General features: G+C 30.6%; 1 protein-coding gene across 5 annotated transcripts in view; it reads right to left on the bottom strand.

The window, feature by feature from the left end:
* ASPP (Ankyrin-repeat, SH3-domain, and Proline-rich-region containing Protein) overlaps positions 1 to 25,766 on the bottom strand; it is a 105,426-nt gene that overhangs the window by 39,316 nt on the left and 40,344 nt on the right. For 4 of the 5 annotated variants that reach the window (XM_015510527.2, XM_015510528.2, XM_015510524.2 and 1 more), the window contains one exon: positions 536 to 821. In XM_015510527.2, the coding sequence (XP_015366013.2) occupies positions 536 to 821 (286 nt within the window). Of the gene's footprint in view, positions 1 to 535; positions 822 to 20,748; positions 20,918 to 25,766 lie in introns of those variants that run through there. The other variant, XM_015510525.2, reaches the window with a different exon arrangement.

The raw sequence follows: 25,766 nt of genomic DNA, 5'->3' as shown, positions 1-25,766 counted from the left end.
AACGAGTATTAAGTATATGTACATTGTACAATGTGCCTGTAAAAACGACGACGCGTATTGTTCATCATATTTTTTAAAAGAGTAAAAAAAAAAAAATTAAAGAGAAAAACCTAGGGATGTGCAGTGCAGTGAACACGACAATCTTCTACAAATAGGGGAAGATTCCCAAATCCTACTTAAGTGTTTCATCATATACATTATATATATAAACTCTCTTATATGTGTACAAAGAATAGCACGACAATAACAAGTCCTCAGACAATATAGATGTGCGACCTATATGTATAGGTACATAGAACGTGCAATCATAAAGCGTAATACATATTTTCATTATATAAATGGTGTCTCTAAGACGACTCTCTGAGGTTTGTACATATACCTTTATGTAAATAATATGGTACAATAATAGTCAAAGATTAAAAGTGACTGCATATATATATATATTATATATAGTATTATTACTGCAAGTGCTGTGATGTATAATAATAATGATGAATATAGTTATATTTATTTTTATATATAGGTAGGTACTCACTGAGTGTGGCATTGTTGAGTTTAGTCTGGTCCACTTGACCTCTGAGCGCCCGGAGCTTACGGAGCTTTTGTTCCTGAGCCTCGACCCTATCCCGGAGGCGGCGGAGCCGCTCGTGCTCCGCCGCCACCTGGTGGTGCTTGGCGTCGTGCTGTTTCAAATAGCGAAGTCGCTGCTCTTTGGCAGCCAACAACTGCCGCTGCGACTCGATCTGATGCTGTTGTCGGCACGCCATCTCTTCCAGCTCCCGGACCGTCAGTTCTGTGCCTGTTTCTCCCGACGTCGGTAACTGCAAGAAAAAAAAATGTATTTTTATATTTATACAATATTTTACATGTTTTTTATATAAGTTTTTATTTTAGAGCTTTTTTTTGTTTATTTTTTTTTTATTCTCTCACTTCCCACCATACAAAATTCTCGAGTAATCGACCTCGACGACCATCACACGATACAATACAGTCTAAAACTAACTACGAATAAATATAGCTTATTGCATATCATTACGATTAGAAGAGATTTGACGGACGCAGTAAAAAGTGGTCGTATCAAGAACAAAATATGCGACGTCATCATATACGTCGCCCGGCTGAGCCGTTGACTGACGTTAATGCACACATCGCGGACGCATAATGGTACACTATTATAGTTTGTCATTATTTCTATTAGAGATCATTAAACGCATATTAAATCGCTTTTATTATTTGTATCGACGACGACGGCGTGTACCACAGATTCGGGTTCGTCATTTTGTTTTGTTTTTGCTGATTTTTTTTTCCTCGACCGTTCATATTATTTTTACATGCCATTTAAAACGTTTTATACGCGTAGACCGTACACAAAAAATGTAAATATTATATTATTATCAAAGTATGATAATGCATATTATATTATTATATGGATTTTACACTAAAAATACACCGTTATTCGACGACGTCGTGTCCATGTAGAATCCATTAACCGCGGCATATTATCAGTATGTGGATTTTGTTATACCCACCGACCGTATAAAAAAAAAAAAAACAACCAATAAAAGTCAATTTCCGTCCGCAATCTGCTTGTGCATAAACCTATACGCATGTGAAAATTTGACCTCGTTTACGAATAATAACAACAGACAAACCGAGCAATGGAGCATGGATAAACGAGGTATAGTTGCAGAAATAAATAATAAATAATTTGTTCTCCGGCGTCTTCGAAACGCGTTAATCTTCCGAATTACTTAAATGACTGTTATAGGTTATGATAGATTAGCATAGGATCGCCAACCTAACTAATACCCCGATATTCAAAAATCACCCTCGTAATAATCTTTGTGTTGTCAGTTTGTATGACGACAACTTCATCAGCGGTGATGGATTTCAATGGAAATCAACTAGAACGTGGTCAGTCGAATTTATGATCCACCACACAATATAATGTGTAACCTAATATATATAAATAAATATAAAAGTTTCATCTTGACGAAAATGTACCGTTTGTCGATGGTCGAACACCACAACAATGTACCCACTTAATATTAGTGAACAGTTGTACGCTATATATATAACGATGATACATAAAAATAATACTCGAATCCTCGAGGTTATTTTGAGAGAGAGGGAGAGAATAAGGAAAAAACATCACCAACAATAATATTAATAATAATTGCACACACACACGTATCACTCGTATATGCTTAATGAAAAACATCGTCAAGTGAAATAACTTCACGTCTATATTATTATTACGGAACAAAGCATACACGTATAAAGTACGAGTACTGTATAGTGTATATACTATATACATCAATAATATACCTACACAGTGTATTTTTTTTTTCAACTATAATAATTAAAAAAAGTATTTTAAAGAAAAGGTGTGTACTCCTGAGCATGTAATACTATAATATCATATTCGCTATATAGGTTGGTTGGCCCGCCGAGATTTCCTTTTTTCTAGTGCTTATATTTAATGAAAAAAATAAAGATAAACGCCCCGAACGTAGCATAGGTACGTACAGTTATATCAATAAACCTGAAAATCTGCAATGTATAATATTTAGGTAGGTATATGATATTATTTAATATGGTTTTATATCTAAATAAACACAAAAACGCTCTGATCCCTATATAATACTTATAATAATCCCTGCTCTAAATTTATAAAAAGGTGTGTGAAACAACATTAAAGCTATATCATTAATTATAACGGTTATACAATACACGAACGAGTTTTGCAGGGATGGCGTGAACATATACATGTATATGTATAAAAGCTACTAACCAAGCCAGTGGTGTGTATACATATTTCATCACAGACGGCATCGGCAGTCTGTTGACGCCCGTCGTTTTTTAAATTGTTTCTTTTTTTTTTGCATAATGGGTTGTTTTTTGCATCACTTTTTCTAACATTAATTTTATGGAAAATTTAATCGCACGGAAGAGTGAAAATCACAACTGTTACAGCCCTAAGTGTTTATTTAATTAAAGTGCGTATATGTGATATATACTTGGAAAAAATGATCTCATCTAATTGTTTTTTTTTAATATTTATGAACGATGTCAAGATCTCACACTCAACACATCGCATCGCGCATTATGATATTATTTAGGTACATATATAATATATATATATAACTTTAAAAACGCGTCCTACATCGCTAGATAGAAAAATACGTGATCCAGATCCGACGGTCACAAAAACATTAAATATAAATGAACAAGCATAATATATAGATTGGAAATTATTGTCAATAATGAAACAAATCTCGTTGATTTTTTTTCCTTTTCTTTACACGCGTGAGAATGGAAAGAATTACCACGTCCAAAACACAATATACAATTTCTGAAACCGGGACTAACCTGGTATATACCTACTATTTATACACGGATAAGTACCTAACTCTATGGACAAATATACCTATATGTTTATACAATATACTTGTATGTGTTTTATTTTTGATTGATTACGCGAGCGAGCTTCAGTGAACCACGTAAGTCGATCGGTCACGGACTCTCGAATTTTGCCCAGCAATAATATACTTATGAAGTTCCGGGTCAGGGTTGGCAAGTGGTGCGGGTGAGGAGGTAACAAAAATAAAATGCCATGGTTAATAACACGGTTTCTGAACACATGAGTCTATAAATATATATATAGCATACAATATGTTCGTGTGTGAAATTATAGCACGCGCAAGAGTTTGTGCTACCTTATTGCATTGAACATTTAAACGAATAAAATAATGTGAACGATTGAAAAAAAAGACAATTATAAGATAAAGTAGCCGTAGGTACATTTGTATATTAGGTATTATATCGATATTTTTACGATTTATTGCAGCGATTCTATACAACATTATCACGCTATAACTAAATATAAAATGGCATCTATATAGGGACGCAAAGGGAGGGAAGGTGTTGCGTAGTACAAAAGCTCATATACATATATATAAAAACATGCCCGTTTTATATTATATTCAGAGCAGTTGTTTTTTTATCACAAGATGGACAATGTATCTCATCTACACGTTAACGTTTATAGTGTTATACGCTTTTATTACTTTTTTTTTTATCGACTTGGATAAAAATGTTGTTTGAATATTGTACAACGAAAAATATTGTAGTTTGTGATTCTCGACACAAATAATTTCGTGAAAAAAAGAAAACCGCAACACTTTTCAAAACACTACATCGCGTCAATATATAGGATGACGTTGAATAAACATCGCATAAACGTCAAACGGTATGGAACAAAATAATTCGAACGTATATGGAGCGATATTCCTCCGATGGTAATTCATGAGCACAACCGGGAGATAGGATTTTGAAAAGAATAATATACATAATGTGCCGAATAAAAGACCTGAATAAAATATCATTGTATTTGTATTATCATATACGAAATATTGAAGTGCATGAGCGGCGTTCAAGATAAGACCACACGACTGAATAAAAAATCAATTCGACTAAAAAATGCCCGTACCAATGTATCACATTATTTAATTATACTCATCACACGCACTATACAGTTTCGAAACAAATTAAATACGTATGTATGTATGTATGTGTATGTGTGCTGTACTGCTGTGTATGAAACCTAACCTATGAAACTTACACATGAGGAAACTCGACATGATAATCCGAGAAATATATAGCAGCAATATGGTATCTAAACAGATAATAATATTTAATATTATGTGTGAATGAAGCAGTCGTCTCTCTACTTCCGCGATGACAATTGGTTACATCCGGTATTGAAAACGCGGTTCCCTCAGCTGACGTTTTCCAGAGCTATTTTCTTTTATTTCCATGCGATTTAATTCGTTTGAGTGTTTTCTGTTGTATATATTTTATTTATTTTATAATCTGAGGGGAAGGGAAAAAACGGGGTATAAGCCCACAACCACACGTGTGTGTCGGTGCACGCGATTATGCGTGTAAAATCGTCTGATATTGTCACTGCCAAACGCGTTCTTCTCCTTTAAGGTATCTCTCTCATTCACGTTTGTACATACCGTACACGGATATTTTATTCATAATATATACATATACCTACACTCACATACCAGGGTGGCATCGACGGAAGGAAACACACAAACATAAATCAAGCTCAACACCCTCGGTAGTGTGTGTGTGCAAATGCGAGTAAACGTTTTTGAAAACCCCGAGGGTGTGCTTTTATGTAAATCCATTTTCACATGATATTTTTCCCAAAACCCATCATCCATACCGTAATGGTTGGCATCATGCATATTGTTTTTAGTGTCGGCCACAATGGTTGTGTTTATATTTTATAAATAATATTTAAGTATGTATTGAATATTATAATTATGTGCATTATGTATATATTGTCGGTTTTAATGTATAGCCATTGCGAACTCAAACGACTGCATGACAAAGAACGGTTCAAAGGGCATCCCAATTCATTATCGCGCGGACGTGTTAACCGTCAGCACGACCCCACCGAAACCTTGTAAAGACAATCGGCGAAACCTTAAAAATACAATAGTCATGAACGTACCAACTCGACTCGTGCAGTATACCCACGAAAAATATAAAACTAATATAATAATAATAATGCAAAACAATAATTATATAATATAAACATAGCTGGAACCATGCATTATACCTATACTACCCATGCACCTTCAGGTGTTCCATTTAAAACACACCATCGTGTGCGTACCCGGATTCGATTACGGCTCTTTGTGCTTGTTAATTGCAGAACTCGTGATTGTTAATTATTCTTGTAACCACACGTAACTGGTTACGTGGTATATATTAAAATAAATAATAATATGCCGGTACCTATGTTTGTTCAGCCTCTAATTGAAGCCTAATATTTGTCGGGAATACTACCACCACAGCAGCTGCCCCCCCCCTTAATTTAGCGTGTTGTTTATCATTATTAGTTATTACCAATCGGCTGAAACTGTTAGTGACAATAATAATCATTTCAACAGTATGGTTATGAGTTTATGACTTATGAACGACCGTAATGAAATAAGACAATATATTCACACCAACCTACAATTCTAGGTGTTTAATTTTAAGTTGGCCCATTTATAGGAAATTAGAGCAAACAGCTATGTATTTTAATTCAGATCTATATGTAGGTATTATGTCTATAAATATACTTAAACGTACGATATTTAACGCAGTAAAACGAAATTTTATATAAAAATATATAATAATAAAATATCATCGCATTATCTATATTATAAATTATAATAAATTAAATATAACATTATTAAAACACACGAGCATCGTTTTCGATTACAAAATAGTTCTAAGGAGAACAAAATCATACTATACCTAGGGGTAAAAAAATTTTTTTTTAATTTAAAAGGTATTGGAACAAAATAAATTATTAGATTTGAAATCCATACGTCGTAGCTACTGAACGTGCACGCATTAGCTGCGAGTTCGTTTTGCTCTACCACACCAATTATAAGATGTCAAACCAACAGTGGTAACAACAATAATATATAATATACACGTTTTAAGGTTCTTGGTGTTTTGTATCCAAACTGTAATCCAAGTGGTAATACGACTCGTTTAATAAATGTCTGGTCGGTAAGAAGAGAAAAGAAAAAACACCGCCCCTGCTGGTAATATAATATATTATATATTGCAGTACAAACAAATTAGTCGAAATGTCAATAACTTTTCGGCTTTTCTTGGTGGACAGCTCTATATGACTACGCGAGCAACGATTTCTTATGTATCTATATATATTATACTACTACAGTATACGTCAAATAATAAATGTTGACCCATAAAAAACAATATAGCGTATTATATATTATATAGTAGACTGCATGTTTTAAGGGGGAAGCGGCTTTACACGCAATCCTATAATAGTCTTTACACCAAAGTGATATTATTTTCATTTGTGTGTGGCTTGGTCGTTGTTTCTATTCAAGGTTGAACAATTGGTTTTTACAGCCCAATACCAAATAACAATACCACCAAATATATAAATATGCATATATCACGTATATTATATAGTAAAAACGATCAAATATAGTGATAGATAAAAAAAAATATAATAATAAATACTAAATACTAAATATGAATATTTGAAACGGTTCTTTAAAATGCATAGCCGGCACATTATAATAATATTATTACTATGAATTATTTTAGCTTTCCTTCGACGTCGACGACAAAGATGACGAAGACTCACGTCTCCAGTAAGTCAATATCGTTTTTATTGAAATTATATTATGATAATATTATGTTAAACATTACGTAGTCGAATTGAAAGGGAGTACGTATAAGTATTCTCCGCGAATAAATATTTTAATGGATTTCATTTTATCTTTCGAAATTCGTGTATACAAAGTAATATAATATTCCTAAATTACCTATGATACATGGAAAGTAAAATATAAAACACATTTTCTCGTTAAATTTTAACGTCACGCCTGAAAGATGAGGTGCACCGTGGCATAAATATACGTTTCCGTGCAATATTCACAGCCGACAGCCGTACAGTCATAATAATAATAATTAGGGCTGTGAATATATATATATTGCACTATAAAACATCATACAATGCATTAAATTTTAAATTAAAAAAACACGATTTTATGTTTCATATTTTGGATACCTATTTAACTAGAAGGTTAGAGCAAACAAAAATCACTTCACGCGGTATTACACATATATATTTGCATACGCAATACAAATTATTAAGCGACCAAGTTAAATATCATGATCCTAGGTGTGCCGATACTTAAGAATTTAAAAAATCTCCGCGGTCATACCTCCTATCACCGCAGTCTCACTTCAATATTCTACTCATATTATTTATGTTGTTATTGTTATGGCTACCAAACTAAGTTACTAACATATTTTCGGCCAATGACCTAAAACCATTGGCTATTTCTATTTCTACGACGCTTTTATCGCCATCCCTCAGATTTGTCCCCATCGACGGAAACAATTTTTTTCCTCACACCCATGTCGCATGTCCATGATTTTAGAAAACCACTGAAATGAGATGAATTTCGCAATTTCCATTTCGTCTAGACCTATTCAATTTTAACACAAAAAACCATCAGTATTTACGAGCCATTCAATTTTGTACCGCTTTTGTCCACCACGAGGGTCTGACGGTGATTCCAAAAACCTGCAATTCGTATATATGGCTCTCAATTCATAAGAATCTAAAAGAGCACAATTGAAATGGATTTCAATATTTTATCAACCACTTCAATTCAATATTCCGGTGGAAACAATTGCTAAGCCCATGCGCTCAACGAAAGCCCGACGAGAATATTAGATAACCCGACAATCTTTCGAAAACTGAACTTGGAAAGTAGCATACATTTTTCATATTTCTCTCTTCTTCCTCTTTACGGGCGTTTATGATACATTGGATTATACAAAGCTCATAATAAATATATAGATATAGTTGTGCTTAAATGGAATAATACTCTTATACCGACTTCTGCAGTTACTCGAAAAATGTAAATAAAACATCATATAAGTGTAAGAAATCTTTTGCAACTGACAGCGGCAAGGGCATTTTATAAATTCAAATTAAACCCGAAGATGTACGACCCTACAGTATTATTACTCTAATTTTATAAATTCTATTATCAGACATATTACGTATTACTAGTTGCAATGTATTGTCATTGACCATGTAATATAGAGTAGAAAATTATAAAACTGTGGTTGCAAATTGTTGCGTATCAACCGGGACATCTAGGGACTGGTTTAGAATCGATACAACCATTTGGGGGGACGTAAAGTTGGCCAACCCCATTAAATAAAAATAAATTGTGTTGAAAGTATTGATTTGCAAATTATAAAACCGATGTTGCAAATAGTTGCAAATTGTTTGCGCATGTTCGGTATTTATTTTACATGGGGAGGACAACTTCACACACGTGTTAAATGATTACATTAGGTATATATATTTTACACAGATTACGTCCGTGATTTTTCGCATAAACTTCCACTTGAAAAAAAAAAACGATGAAAGGACGGAATACAAACCGAATAGTTGCGCACCCAAACGTAACATTGGTAAATATCGCTAAAAAAAGTTTTTTTTTTTTAAGTAGTATAGTTCCAATAATACCTACATTATATAACTAATGATAAAGTAATTCCATAGAAGTCCCAATAGCTGTTTATAAATTGACAATTATTCAATATAAAAATGTTCATAAATATTATATATTTATTGAATTAAAAAAATTAAAAAGGTGAAAACGACGATAGTATTATCATTGATTATAAATAACTAGTATATATTACCTACTATAGTATTTATAATCAATGGTATTATGAAATATGCATAAATTAATAATCTATCCCACAATGTACCTATATTTTGAGTTGAATAATACATTATAGAACGATAATTAATAGAATACGAACAATGGGACGAATGCGATGTTTAAAAAAAAAAACGATCATTTTACCAATAAAGACTTGCTATATCTTGTGTTCGAAAGACAATATTAAACAATAACTATTTCTATGAAAAGTAAATTTTGTAATCTGTCAAAAGTGATGGACGACTATTGCAATATTGTGATAGAAATTATCGTTTGTGAACGTAACGTTGATAAAGTATACGAAATAATATATAATATTGATACGAACCAGTAATTTAAAAGACACAATCTTTCATTCTATGCTAGCATACAGTAAAACGGTAAAAGTTGATTAAAATAAATTAACCACCCCGTGGTCCCCGCCCCTTTGAATGTCTCCGCAAAGATAATTTCGTACCACTCGCTTGCATTTCTGATGGATCGTAAAAAATATTTTATTTTATTTATCTTACATCCTAAATATATATGTATATACTGACGAGAAGAAACTAGATTTTATATGTATGATGAAAAAAAATCGTATTGGTTTGCACACTAGAAGGTGTCTTGCGATTAAAATAAAAAACTCCCACCTGGACGACAAGCTGATGCACGCGCGTAGAATACGAAAGTATTGAACTGGTACAGTTTTTTTAGTCGTAACTTACTAGCCATACAAATTATAGATTTGTGAGAAAAAAATAAAAACGTCAGTTTCGTTGATATTGCAACATAACAACAACAATAATAATAATTGAAAAATTATTAAGTCTACCATATGTGTAAGTCGTAAGATAACTTGTTTCCCAATGGCATCATGTGCAACAGTGGGTATTTAAAAAAAAAATATCCATTAACGTGATACGACGGCGGCATAGCTTAAAATAGGAGAAAGGGATTTCAGGGTGTTAAAGATATCAAAGAAGCATCTTCCATAATCCATTCTTTCCTGTAATCTGGAGAGATTTCCTCAAGAGCTGAACAAACAAATCTAAGATAAAATATCGCGAGGAAAAGGAACTTCGTCGTTTAACAAGCAGAATTGTTATAAACAATTTATGACTGAAGCAGGATGGCGAGCCGGTAGTATATTAAATGGCAAGGGACGATTTCGAATGACTACTGGAAATTAAACGCATCCGCATCACCTAGCCCACTCGCACACACCCACCCATGCGCGTTAAAATGATAGTGGTCGAGAATAAACGCTAAGGAACAATAATAAAATAATTATTATTTGTCTGGCAATTTCATCAGTGTGAATTCACCATCATATAGGTATATATGGAGTGTAACAGTTAGCCAGCATCGACCTGCAGAGCAATGCGTAACAACGCTGTATCTACGTATTCATTTATACTTTATACAGTATATATATAGGAATAGGAAGTATAGATATACAGAGTGATTCACCAAACATGCCTCCCTCATATTTTTCTTTAATAATAACGAATTTGTTGGAATTATGATATATTTTTAAACTTATCAACACTTATCAAATATGGATAATATTTTCAAAAAGGCGTTTAGATTTTTAATCATTTAAAGAATATCCTTAATCGATTTTTGTTTTTAATAGAAACCACCCTTTTTAATGTGAATTGTTAATCACGTGATTTTGTTTCTCAAAATGTTTGGGTAAGTACTAAGTATATAAAGCGAATTTCGAATATGTATAGCTGTTGAGCTATTTAAAGTTGTTTAATAAAGACAATGAGTTTGGAAGATATGATGGTTTGAACATTATATATAATATTTAGGTATTATTAATTTCTCAGCATTTTATAATTTGTATAAATTGTCCAAGTATATAACAAATACTAAATTCTATTCTATATTTTTCATATCACTTTTTAGGACTATTATTCTGAATATATATATATCTCAACAAAAACACTACGTCAACTCCGTGTAAAAAAACGCTAAGTAAAAAAAAAAAAATATATAAATGCAATAAAACGTGTGATATAAGGTGGAATCTAAGTAAATAGTTTAATGAATAAAATGTATGTATAAATAATTAATTCAAATTTAATAAAAATTGGTTATTTATATTAATTTATAATATGAATTATTTTAACTCAAATTGATCCAATTTTGGTTTACTTAGCCGGAAACAATTTATTTATTGTAATGGTGCTTTCATTATTTATTACATAAACTATTAGTACTTGGCTATACATTTTTTAGACTGAATCTTCCGGCCAAGTAAACCAAAATTGGATCAATTTGAGTTAAAATAATTCATATTATAAATTAATATAAATAACCAATTTTTATTAAATTTGAATTAATTATTTATACATACATTTTATTCATTAAACTATTTACTTAGATTCCACCTTATATCACACGTTTTATTGCATTTATATATTTTTTTTTTTTTACTTAGCGTTTTTTTACATCACTTTTTAGGACTATTATTCTGAATATATATATATTTGAATTTAGAAAAAGCTCTGTCAAGCTTTGATCTATAAACACCAATATTTTCAAATAAATCATTTATACTCAATAATTTACATTAGGTCAGAAAAAAAATGGTACTATTACAAAACATTCCTTCAATGGGATGTTAATCTAAATATCTAAAAATGTGGTCTTTGTGTGTAGTTAAGTATTTAAAAATCAAAATTTGAATAAATTCATTAGTAAATAATAAAAGCATAATGGTGGTAAATATATTTAGCGAATCACCCCGTATAGCTAGTGTATATATATATAAATACATTGAACATATATATATTTTCTATGAGTCCTGAGGGACAGAGAGATATGAGACTAGAGTAGTTTTTATAAGGTTCGAAGGGCAGTAGCAGAGTGTAAATCGGACCGACAAAAGTGATGTTGGACAATCCGAAGAGGTGAAACTGTGAGAGCAAATTCAGTCGTAAAATACGGAATCGCGTAAAGCACGTTTTTACGATGTAACCTAGTAGTCTAATAACACGAGGCAGCGGCATCACTCGAATGGTAATGCGAATGGAGGGATGACGGGAAAAAATTAAGCGATATAACAGCCTCTTGCTCGAAGCTTTTTCAGTAGAAATCCATCAACTCCGACCGTGGTAGTGGAAAAAAAACGATGTCCGGCATCCAAACAGTTAACCTTTCGTCCGTGCAGACTACCTACACATACCGTGGCCCACGCATGTGTTGTACTTATTGTCCTATTATATTTTGAAAAGACAACCAAGACTGAATAATTTATAGTTTAGAATGTTTAGATATACATATGTAATATCTATGAATATGAATAAAAAACGAGATACTGTAGTAGAGAGAGGTTCGAATTACGAGGTAAGCCAATACGGGAAGTTGTCCACAATCGGTTCGTAAACGCAAACTGTAAGTTATAAAATAATATATTATTATACGTGTCATAAAATAGGTAAAATATGAAAATCATAATAGGTATAAAAATAAAAATAAAATTTCAATTATAATAATATGATTTCTTACATAGGTATACTATCATCTGTACGATGACGTTAATGCAAATCGAAATCTGAAGAACATTATATAGGTACCTACCTATATATGTCGAGGTAAAACGTGCCTCGTCGCGATGGGACATTTTAAACAATAATTTCATAATTATTAAAATTAAATTATTCTACTTTAATTTCTTTATTGTTATAACATTCGTAGCGAATTGTATATTATATTATTGTTTCCGCTGACAACCGAAACACGACACACACGCACGCTCGAGCGCGAATGCACAGAATATAATAACTAAGCCTGCAGTTTGAATTTCCTTTTATTTTCGTGGACACGGGACAAACGGTATACACTAGGATACAGTGTACGCAGAAGGAGACTATGACGATGTCGTTCCCCATATTATATTATATTATTGCTATTCAGAGCAATATAATAATGTACGATGATAATAATATAGTAATTACTGCACGCGGTATAACCACACACACACACACATATATATATATGTATATATTTACGTATACGACAAAATCATAGACATATAGGTACAACGCATAATTTATATGTGGCTAAATAATACATATATATATAGAGCCTCGGCTATAGGTTACGGAGGCGACGTCAATTATTCGGTAATCTGTTCATCCGCGTGATTGATTAAGGTGTAGAGAGAAATTAAGCACATCCGGTCAGCTACGGCGACTGACTGCTGTGGCGGCGGAAGATTTGCTTTGCAAAAGTGCTTTGTGAAAAAAAATATTAAAGAAAAAATCTGACCGACGCGCGCGACGTCGATTATCATTCCGTCGTTATATTGTCACTATCTATATATGTATACAAACGGTATGCTGCAGTATATACGCCGCCGTGTACAAACGATTTATCACTAAGAGACATAAAATAATAAAATAATACATTAAAAAAAAATCTGTGTTATATAGACGAAGCGCGTAAGTTAGTATTTTGAAAACTGCAGTTGGAAATCGTCACGGTCGAAGACGGTAGCTGATTAACGGTGAGACGCGATAATTCGCGCATGCAGTACTCGACACCCGTAAGAATAAATCATCGAAAAACTATAAAATGTACACAATAAATAATATTATACAACACAATAAATGAGTGTTGCACGAGTTTGGTTTTATCAGAGTCGTGAACATGGTATCAAAAGTGCGCGAGAGGTGATTGTTTAACATGCAAAAACCAATTCTATCAATCGGTTTTCAAAACACAATTTTATCGTATGTTACTTGAATTATTTATTTTAAGTACATATTTTCATACCTACCCATCACGTTATATCATGACGAATTGGCGATCTCTCTAATAGCGGTGTTGAACCATACCAAGTTAAAAATATATAGTTTAGTGTACATCGATATATAGGTCATTAGGTCATATTAGTGGCAATAAATAATAATTATTCCTAATTTATTTCATTAATGTTACTATTGTCTATTACAACTATATTGGTTCACGTAATGGCTACGCTGCGACTGTAAAGTCGAAAATCAGTTCGTATAGTTATTGTACGTATATAAGTCATATACTTTATGATTGCATGTTTCAAAAGTCACAAACTGAATCGAAACTTCCGTCTGTCGTTATTATACTGCTGTAATTACGATAATCTTCTAATTATATTATTAATGCATACTACACAACTAGCTAAAACGAGAGAAGGTACTTAAAAAAGATTATAGTTTTATGTACACCTTATAAAATACGACGACGTCTATAATATTGTTGCGATCTATATAGTATATACTCGCTATCTATATCCCCACAGACTGCAATATATGAACTTTGCTCACGAAACACCATCGCGAAATAAAGATGAGATAACCATACATATATTATTCAGTAGACGATTAATATATTCCAACAAAACGGTCCGCGATGAGGCAGTATGAGTAAATTCAATCTTAACAGCAACTGTTCGTTTGTTTAATGTTTTCGTGTAAGTTTAAGTAATGGTAATCTCAAATTCCTGCCGGTTCAATATATCGTTAGTACAATCGGAGTTTAATAACAATCATATACCACGTGATGCCACCCGTCGACTCTAATCGTAAAAGTTTTTCAATCGCACGCGCGGCCGGTTTGTAATGGCCCAATATCTAATATAATATATTATGTTATTGGTAAGTGCTGCAGCGCAGCGATGACGTTTTCCGAAAGACAGACGGATAGACGGTTAAACTGTAAAAGACATATAATATACAGAGAGAGAGAGCGTGAAACTGAGAGAAAATACAGAAAGACGAAATTATAAAAAAAAAAAAATGGATGAAAAATCTGCTCTATGAGAAAGAAAACCCTTAAAGCACATATTGTTATATTGTATAAACATGGCAGTCGGGAATCATTAATATTCGCTTCGCATTAAGTATCTACATGTTTGGGGGCAAAGAATTAAGTTGTGTGTTTACGTGCGCGCGCACACACACACACACACATTTTATACATATATTATATTTATATATGATGGAAAACGGAATTAATGCCATTCCCACATTTTACACTGCACAATGCACTTATAATATAATGTATATAATATACCATAAAGTGTGTGTGTACTCATTAGGTATATATATATATTACAGTATGATATTATTAAGTGTGCGAGATACGATGACGATCCGCCGAAGTTTCTTTCGATCATAGAAATACCGCCATCTTTGATCAAGAATGAGACACCACGTAAACCGTTCGTGATTTAGTGGTTGAGATGAGGAAAACAGCTTTTAGCATATTATAGGCCCTCCGCGGCCGACGACATAGTCGTGTGATCGTTTAAATCCGACCCACCACGTGATCAGTCGACGAGAGTTTTCGTCATCGCTCACTCATACTACTAGTGCAGTCACCGTAGTCGTCATCGACGTAACAACAGAGACTGTGATAATCCTCGTAGCATAGTATGTTTATTACTATTATCTTTGGCACATTATAATATATACTATTATGTATGCGTGCAGAAAGGGTATTTCATACAATAAACTAATACACCAGCTCATCTCTTCTCCTTTATACACCTGTTTTAACTCTTTGCGGATCCTAACATAACAATATATATTATATGTGCAGTATGTGGTTTCAAAACACTGATACAAACCACCAGCACCCATCCTTCTTTTTACCCCATGAACGTTCGAATTGGGCCGATCGATTGATTGCCAAACATTATGATTTTGAATGTTTGTAAAACAAGGAGATGATCGACAAATCACAATACGTATACAGTATAGATCTTATGTCGTTGCAGTGTGTATATTTTTAATGATTATGAATCCATAACATAGAACTTCTAAACGAAAAAATACGAATTTTTTATGTCTCATCTTTTCTGCGATTTTAAAATGTTTTTGCGTTACATATTGTAAGTATGTTTTTCATTTTTATGGTGCCTGCAAATGTTATTGTTATACCTTACTTAAAATTCTAAAAACCACCATAAAGTTTAAAAAAAATCTCGTAGGTACCTATGATATTTATATATATATATATATATATATTTAAGTTTTCAAGAGTGTGCATTCGTGGTAGGGAGGGAGAATATGATGAAGTTGGGATGCGGCTGCGTTACGAAACCTACGTATAACAGAAACATTCATCATGCGAGTGTTATTATTGTTTATCGAATGAAATGTCTACCATAATGTACCTATATATATAATAATAGGTATCGAACACAAATTTTTCTTTTCAGAAACGGAAATTCGTGATTTTTATAAATATATAATATATATGTATACAAACGAAAAGGGGGTCGACAATACGTTTTGTTTTACCATCGGTTTCTATGACGCTGACTGTAAATAAAATACACTTACACACATGCTTTTATTATACTCTGTGAATACACACACACACACACATGTTGTCCGCACTTCATAATAATATATTCATACTGCACATATACTATACGCATGGTTTTACGTGTTCAACATATACGAAAAAAAAAATGTAATAACACACGCCCTTGCACTACTACCGCAGTACTACTACTTTAACAACTAGCTGTTTGGTTTTATTGGAGAGAACGAATAAACACCACGCTGGGGAAAAGTCCCGTACCCTTTTTGATTTCATTGTTTACACGAAAAAGGATGGAAAAACGAAACTTTATTAAGTATCTTTGAGTCAACCGGGTGCATATTGAGATCACCCGCCGCCGGTTTTGGTTATATTGCTCTAATACATAATACTCCTATTACCTAGATCTGCGGCGAAGTTAACCCTGAAGTTGACTATTTTTTTTTTAAGACCAAAATACAACCGGAAAATACTGTGATACAATTTTAAAATATGTTATTTAAAAAATTCTCAAAGTATTTACATAATTATTGTCATAAATATTCAAAAAATAATATTATTAAAAATCTTACAACATAATATAATATCATATAATACTTGCGTATTATGTAAAAATTCTAGCATAAAAAAACTATAAATTTAAAAATGATAAAACTCCCATTCTGAGTAAGTATAGTGAAAAACACAGCTAATAATTTATTAGTAATAAAAAAATACTTCATACATAATATCGATCGACACATAAAAAAATAAGTGTTTAATAACAACGACAGACAAAAACTTTAATATAGTTTAATAGATGTTAAAGTTACGTTTACTATTGATGATTAAAATATATAGGTTAACCATACTTTAAAATGTCACGGAAAGGAACCTTTCTGAAAAGCACAAAACATTGAAATAATTTGTACAACTATAATATCTATATAGAAATATTATATATTTTTAATAACTAGTCGTTTCGATATTTTCATTTCACACACGTGTCTACAAAATAAAATCAATATCGAACAAAATGTTATACAATTGAGTTGGGTTAGAAGCGCAATGAATATTTAATTAAATAGAAGTCATTACCACAGGCTCATATAAAATCGATAGAATTAATCCTACGATTAAAATCGATATTTTACTATTATTCCTTTTTAATTTAACTGTCACTCGGTATAAGCCAAAATTGTGTATGGCATATTAATTGTATTAATTTAAATTAAAATGTGAGATGACAACAATAAATAATTATGCTTTGATAATCCAAACACAAAGAAAGGATTTTACTTTATTAATATAATTAGAGAGGCCAAAGAGTACGAAATGAAATAAATTACGCACGACAATATAGGTACGTCATCTAGTTATTGATTATCAACGGATATAAATGTGAATGAGTCGAAATCAAAATATTGTTAAACAATAGTTGTGAAATTCAAAAGGCACAAGTAAAGAAATAGAAATCTAAAAAACCAAAAATCATAATATTTACGATTTTAATTATTAGGTAATATAGTTAGGAAATGATTGGATTCAGTTACGGTTAATTTTTAACAAAATGTTAAAATTTCTGTTAGATATAAACATTTATTTTTTTTAAGTATAGGTATTACATTTTATTAGAGCAGCACGTTATGTAACATGTACCGTTTATTATGTCATAAATGTGAAATTAAAATTAAAAGAGACTTTTTTAAGCAATATTTTTAGAAAGATTTATTACAGTAATCATTTTTATGGGAAAATCTATTACAATAATAAGCAAGGAAAATAAAAAATATTTCCAGACATTTTATATTAATTGCGTTTTCGATTAAATCTTTAAACAGTACTTTCAGATTTAATTAATCATTAAAATATTTTATAAAATCTTCAGATTACTGCAGAGAAAGAATGAATTACATTTCTAAGTTTAAAAGTAATAATACGAAAAGATCCCACTAATGATCCCCATCAAAATCTTCTGTGTTACATCAAACATTGTTTAAAATAATAATAAAAACATGAAAGTAGCTGAATTGCCTATCCAAAAACGCCTGGTAAACAACATTGTAATTACAATAATGAACGTTTTTAAGTTTATGTTATAATTAATTTCATTTAATCAATCATAACTGTTTAGATATTTCTCAAAAATATCATTAAACAATACAATTTTACTCACACTTAAAACTTTTATTACACACTATATTTCTTATAATTTATAATTTTGTAAATAAAGTGCAACTGTGTACTAGTAGAAAATAATTAAACTAAATGACAACAGTTTATCACGATAGAATATTTTTCTTCCTATTTAAATGGATAATATATTAATTTGTTGAATTACCAACAAGTTTAATAATTGAAGAGTTTCTATTTTTAAATAAGCTAACCAATCCCAACATTTATACAAATTCTATGGAATTTAAACTTTAGAAGAACAAAAAAAAATTAATTGAAGTGTGTTATCATAGTCTAGAAAAAATTACAACAGCTTGAGTGACTTAATTAGAACGAATGGGCCACAACGGAACTCATTTATATGCATAAAGTTACGTTCATAAATCGCACTTTTAGCTCCTGAAAGTTCATTTAAAGTTTGTAGGACTACACTGGAATAATCCATTTCAGATCCTCCTATCATGTACATGAATCCTATCGTCAGGTAGGTTCGATCGCGTCTTTACAATCAGTAAAAATAATAATAAATATACAAGTCCCTCGTTCATTAGCTGAACAAAAGTGTTTTTAATTAAGTTAGTCGTCTCAATTTTAATTACAATGAACATTTTAAAATGGATACTACAGATATAAATTACTAAAATCCACTACCACCTTTAAAAATGTACTTCATTAGAGCAACAAAAAAATATTTTATTATTATAATTTTAAATTTTAAAAAAATTATGTATGAAAATTAAATAGTTTCTGATGAAAAATTGAAAAGAATATCGTTCATAAGACTCGTAGTACAAAAACTTAAGTGAAAATCAATAATATCGAATAAATACGATATTATCCAGTTCTTTTCCTCAAAAGTTCTAATGCGATAGCAAGGATAATATCAGTATATATCACAAATAGAACATTATATACTACTAAATAAAATCCTATAAAATTACTTTCACCGATAAAGAAATGGTATTCTCGGAGGATATTTTGTAAGTATGATTATATTTAGAAACTACAAGAATTTTAAAGTTTCATAAACCATTGAAAGGTCTATGAAACTATTTTGAAACCATTGATGGCAAGCTCTCATTTTAGCTGAAATTTAACGTAATTTAAAACTTGTACTCGAGAATATAAACTAAAACGATGATTTATGTCTTAAGATATTTTCTAAGAACAAATATATATAATAAAAACTAATATTTTAATGCATTCGCATCAAAACTTTTCGTAAGCAACCAGAGTGGAGTCACGATTTAAGGACCCGTTCCTCGTTAACATACGTAAGTACCTATAACTCAACAAACTTCTATAGTTATATTATATTGAACCTGCTTTCAAATTGAATGATATTTATAAGTGAATAAAATTATTAATTTTAATTTACATAACCAAAGCAACATACTCCACAATAAGATACTACATTATAAAATAACATGTCAAAAGGTTTTATTAAAACGTATACCTGGGTATATTAATAGGGAATCCATTTTAGTCATCTGTTATAATAAAAATACATCTGCAATTTTCTGGTTTGTTCAAAACAAAAATATTTTAAATTATGTTCATAGTTTAAATTCAAACAGATTTTACGTAGAAACGTCTGCATTAACATGAATAGAAGTTTGATTAATAAATATCACTGAAAATGTAAATTAAGCCACATTTCGTACACTTATAAAGTTATAAATATTGTTTAATACTATAGCTACAATACGTCAAAATGTTTTTATACTTATATACCTAATATGCACAGTACACACGCATGTCACCGAATATTAAAACGTGCACCTATTTTAATATAGTATAATCTAATATATTATGTTGAGCACTCGGTTTGTTTATCAACAAAAAAACTACAACACAGCACGCTTGTATATGTTTTTGTTATAAAAAAAAAATATAAAAATATAGATTTAGATTATTTTTTTGGATTTCAAGACGAAAAAATCAACGCTATTATTAGTACGAGAAAAAAAATTGTACCCACATGAAGGCTAACCATTTTTGATATGCGCGTCAAGAGTTCAGAGCGCGTCAGAGCACAATGACCTTGCTGACGGACGGTAGTTGCGACCCGATTCCGGTTGCACGCGATTTTTCCCATCACAGCTATATATTATTGTCATCAAATGCGTAATTCTCAGATGGTAGCGGCGGCACGTGACGAGTTCGGGCGGCTGCTCTATCCGCTCGGACGGTCGGCGCGACACTGAAAACTGAACGCACCACGAGGGGTTGGCGTACGATTGTGGCAGGCAGCAGCAGGTGCGGTGACAGCGAGTGAGCCCTATCTCAGTCGCGTGCGACTCGACTACCCCTATTCGCTTCCTCGCTTCTACCTTCCCACTTATCCATTCGTGAATTCTCCTACCCTTCTATCTCGACATTCGGTCCACAACAGACCATATAACATGTGACATTTTGCATAAAATCGTGTATAGGTATTATATGCATCTAAATCCACCGCTATCTATAATAATGTAAAATTTTCTATTTATTGAAAATCAAATTTGTTTCCAACCTATAATATGTATAATATGACACCTGCAGTCTTGCGTAGTCCGGAACAACAACAAATATAGCAGTAGCCACAACATCTTCTATTCGTAGACTTCATATAGAGGACATAGAAGAAGTCAGACTACCCCCCTCCCCCTAACCTAATCTCTCAATCAGCTTCAGTTAATTTTTGTCTATGTGAATAAAAGGAATGAGGTAAAGAGAGAATGTTAAACGATTTAACTACGTTCGTTAAGTGCACAACACACCATTGAATCACACATTTCATCATTGAAATTTTAATACTTAAAGAGTCGATTAACATTTTAATGATGAATACGCAAACGATTAAATTTGCCCACGGTTCCACTGCTGCCTATTTTTAATTAAGAACAACTCTATAGTGAATCGTAGGTTTAACGAACATATTATATTTTTACACCATAATTATCTTAAAACAATACACTGGATATAAAATTATTTTACAATATAAATATTAGAATGGAATTTAAATTAAGATATTTTTATAAAAACAAATCATAAAATTTCAAAAATGCAATGAATAATAGTAAATGATTGGTACTAATTAAACACGTATGTTATCCACATAATGTATATAAGTTGTCTAAATTGAAAAAAAATTCAAGTTACTGAGGAAAGATTTTGAACTTTGGGTTGTTAATAAAAAAAATTATGAGATAAATAAAATTAGTTTATAGTTAATCTGCGATGTTTGTGCGTAGACTTTACATAAGGAAAGATTAGATTTTTAAAAAATATCAAAGGGGACAGTTTAGTAAAATTAGATTGACATTTTTTTCAATTTACCTATGTATACATATATTTAAAAATACTTAAAATGTAAGGTTTTTTTTAAACAGCTGAGTTGTTTGTATATCAAACATTATCTATCATTATTCATTAGAATGACAGTAATATCTTTTAGACAAAAAACACATTTGCCTGTCGAAGTGGCCGATAACGTATTTTTATAAAAATTAGATTTGGTTGTAATGTAAATTCACTCGAATAATAAATCAGATATTAGCAATCATGTGTAACTGTGTAATTGTATAAAATGTGTAAAATTGAATGCTACTTTCGGAATAGTGAAACTTTAGGAAAGGACCTACAAATTTACTTTGCGCCAATTTTCAAGGAAAAAAGTGTAAAACAATTAGTTTATTATTTTAAACTGTTCCTAATTGTATTATAAGTTTCCTTGTTAATCGGCCGGGAAGTTAAATTAATATTTTTGTGTATGGAATAAAAGCCAAAATAGATAATCCGTATTTTGTGAATATCTGAAAATAATATTTTTGTAACAATTATTTATTTATGTAGTCTCGTATTTTACATAGCACTTGAACGAAAATCAATAACCATAATTTATTAAATAAAATAAGTACCGACGTTGAATTAAAGATAAAGCCACTTCATATAAACCCCTTGTCTGAAATATTGTACATTATATTTTATTAATCATATTCTATTTTGACTAATATTTTTTAGAAATTCACAATATCATCAATTGTGCTCATTTAAATAAATAAAACTTTATAGATTGTACAGACTCTATAATAAAAATAAAAATAAATAAAGAACCTATATAAATTATACATAAACAAGGCGTTTTATAAAAATAAGTATAAATTAGTGTATTAAAATACTTACCATATTTGGAAAATGGATTAAATTAATACCAGTTTTTTATTTTTAAATACATTTTTGCCAATTTAGAAAAAATATAACAATTATTAATATGCAATTTATAATTGGATACTGCATAAATTATAAATTTAAGAACTTAAATACAATAAAAAACTTTATAAACTTTTTAATTAAATACAGTAAAAAACCTTTCACTTTTTATTACATAATAAACTTATGAAAAATTAGGTATATTAAATTTAAATAAAGTAACTTCTGAAACCTACCAATTGTTTATTTGTAAATGTCAATATGACTTATAGTTTTAGGTTCTAAGCTGAGCGATGGATGAATTAACTTTAACCATGTGTGTTTGATTAGTCTGTCATATTTTAAAGAAGTAAAAATATTTTAATTAATATTAAATACTGTACTAATAAGTATTATATAGTATAATATATTAATATGCGATTTGTTTTTTAGAACCACCTAATGTATTACTAGGTAAAAGAAAAATGTAGAAACAATATTATTATTTATTGTTATGAATATAAAAATTAAATCCTTAGAAGTATAGACTTACTCTCTACTCAAAATCGTTTTTTATTGTATTCAATGATTTGTCATTGAATTTAAATTTAACATTTTCATTGTAATGTCCTACTCAATGAAATCGCAGATTTAACACAAACGTTACAGAAGTGAAACTTCCCCAGTTTTTTTTTTTTATTAAAAAGTTAAAAAGAGGAATATTTGGAAAAAGAAATGCAATAACAATATCGAAAATAAATTAGCCAATTGTTCTCGTTTCTTTTAGTTTATATTTGCATTTGTCCCAAAATTGCATACATATACAATCTCTAATTTACAGGCATTGTGATGTGTGGATTTATTTTCAAAAGAGGTTGAATAAGACCAACACACAAAACCAGAAAACGGCTAGTGCCCTCAATCGGAAAAAAACCCCAACGGCTGATCCCACGCACAGTATTTTCCGCTTGAATATACTACGATCATTATCATTTATCTTCCAGTCCTCTCTACTCCTTCTTTTCACTCTCAAGGACGTCAATCCCTAAACCGATTGTCCATGTCATAAGCCTTTTTTTCCTTATTCGTTAAGAAGAACCCTTGAGCGTGTTCAATATTTGACCAGAGGTCGTAAATTGGATAAACCGGGAATTCTGCGCACACAAAAAATACAAAACCTATTATAAATATCCTGACCGAATCTTGTTTGTCATATAGACAGAAAAAATACACTTTGAACTGAAATCATAATAAATCTATATTGAACTCAAATCTATAGGAAAACAAATGAAACACATATACTTTAAACGAAATGTTGGGCAAATAAAGATATGATTTTAAAATAAGAACATTATTTTACTCTGCCTGAGAATTAAACAAGTGTTTGAAGTCCCTACTATTGTAATAGAAAGTAAGCAACTAATAACTTTAAAAGTAAGATGAGGTATTGAATATAAAGTTGAAATTGAAATGGATAGGTACGTACACTAGTGCCTATATTTATATATAATAATGTGTCGAGTGTACCTATTCATTGAGTAAGAACTGTCAAAATGTAAAATTCTATACTAAAAAAGATTCTGAGTGGACTTGATATGTCAGCCTGTATTAATATTTATGATAAATTATTACAAAATATGTATATTTTTAACTGAAATTTATTTGTCTATTAGTAATAACTTATTACTAATCAGGTATATTGAAAATGATTGTTTATAAACAAACCGCATATTTATATGATAATATAGTAAAATTTAAAATGCCTATAAATAGCACAAAAAGAACTGAAATATTTTTAAAATGATGCCTTGTCTAGAAAATGATATTATAAATAATTGGTGGAAATTGCAGGTATCAAATAATAAAACAATAATTAACCTTGCATAAATATTTAAGTGTTTTTAGATTATTTTAATAAATTTAGTAATTGAAATTTGAAACTTAAGACCCCTTCCCACATCACTGATAAAAGTGTCAGCGTGATCCAATTTTCTACTAAAGCACCCCTAAAGCTGAATTGTACTGCTCCAAAAGAAATTGATGGAGACAAAATATAAAATCACATCATTGTAAAACCAATACATTTATCAATATGCTTAGAATTTAAAATGCTTGTTATAGGAATTACCTAGATGTTTAACTCATCTATTGCTAGTACAATCATTGTTTGTTTACTATCGATCAGATCGTGACATGAAAAATTAATACCATTATGATACAATGTTCCTTACAATTACATATTTTTATCAGTAAATCGCTATAGGTATTAGTTAGGGTGTACCTATTAAAAAACGTACTTAACGTCTAAATTGTTTAATTCTTAATAAAGCATTTTTATTACAGTATTGTTAATAAAATCAATTGTTTATGTTTTTTTACATTTATTCAAATTATTTATAATGAATAATGGCATTCTAGTATTATATTTACGTGATTTATTTATCCTAAAAATACAACGAGTTTCAATAGGAAATGAAACCCTATGTGGAACTTGGCCTATTCATCTAATTCAGCTTTTCTCGATAAGCCGAAGCATAGAACAATAGAAAGCTTAAAACAGATTACAACACGTGAGAATTTAATAATGAAGTCGCTTATTTATATCATTCTATATTAACGCAATACTACCATTGCATTTAATTTGTTCGTTTTAATACAAATAAATAACTTGTGATTTATACGTACAATTAAAATTTGAAATGCATATTACAATAAGCTTTCAATAGATATAAATTTTACAAATACTATAAATTTTATTAAAAAACAATCATATCATTGAATTCTCAATAACTTCATTTGAAACGAATCCTTAAAAAAACTACAATA

The sequence above is a fragment of the Diuraphis noxia genome, unplaced genomic scaffold, assembly GCF_037042655.1.
Source record: "Diuraphis noxia isolate RWA-SAM2 unplaced genomic scaffold, SU_Dnox_SAM2 contig0002, whole genome shotgun sequence".
In the NCBI taxonomy this organism is placed as follows: Eukaryota; Metazoa; Arthropoda; class Insecta; order Hemiptera; family Aphididae; genus Diuraphis; species Diuraphis noxia.
The sequence above is the reverse complement of the archived record's forward strand: the minus strand, read 5'-3'. Positions and strand labels throughout refer to the sequence as shown.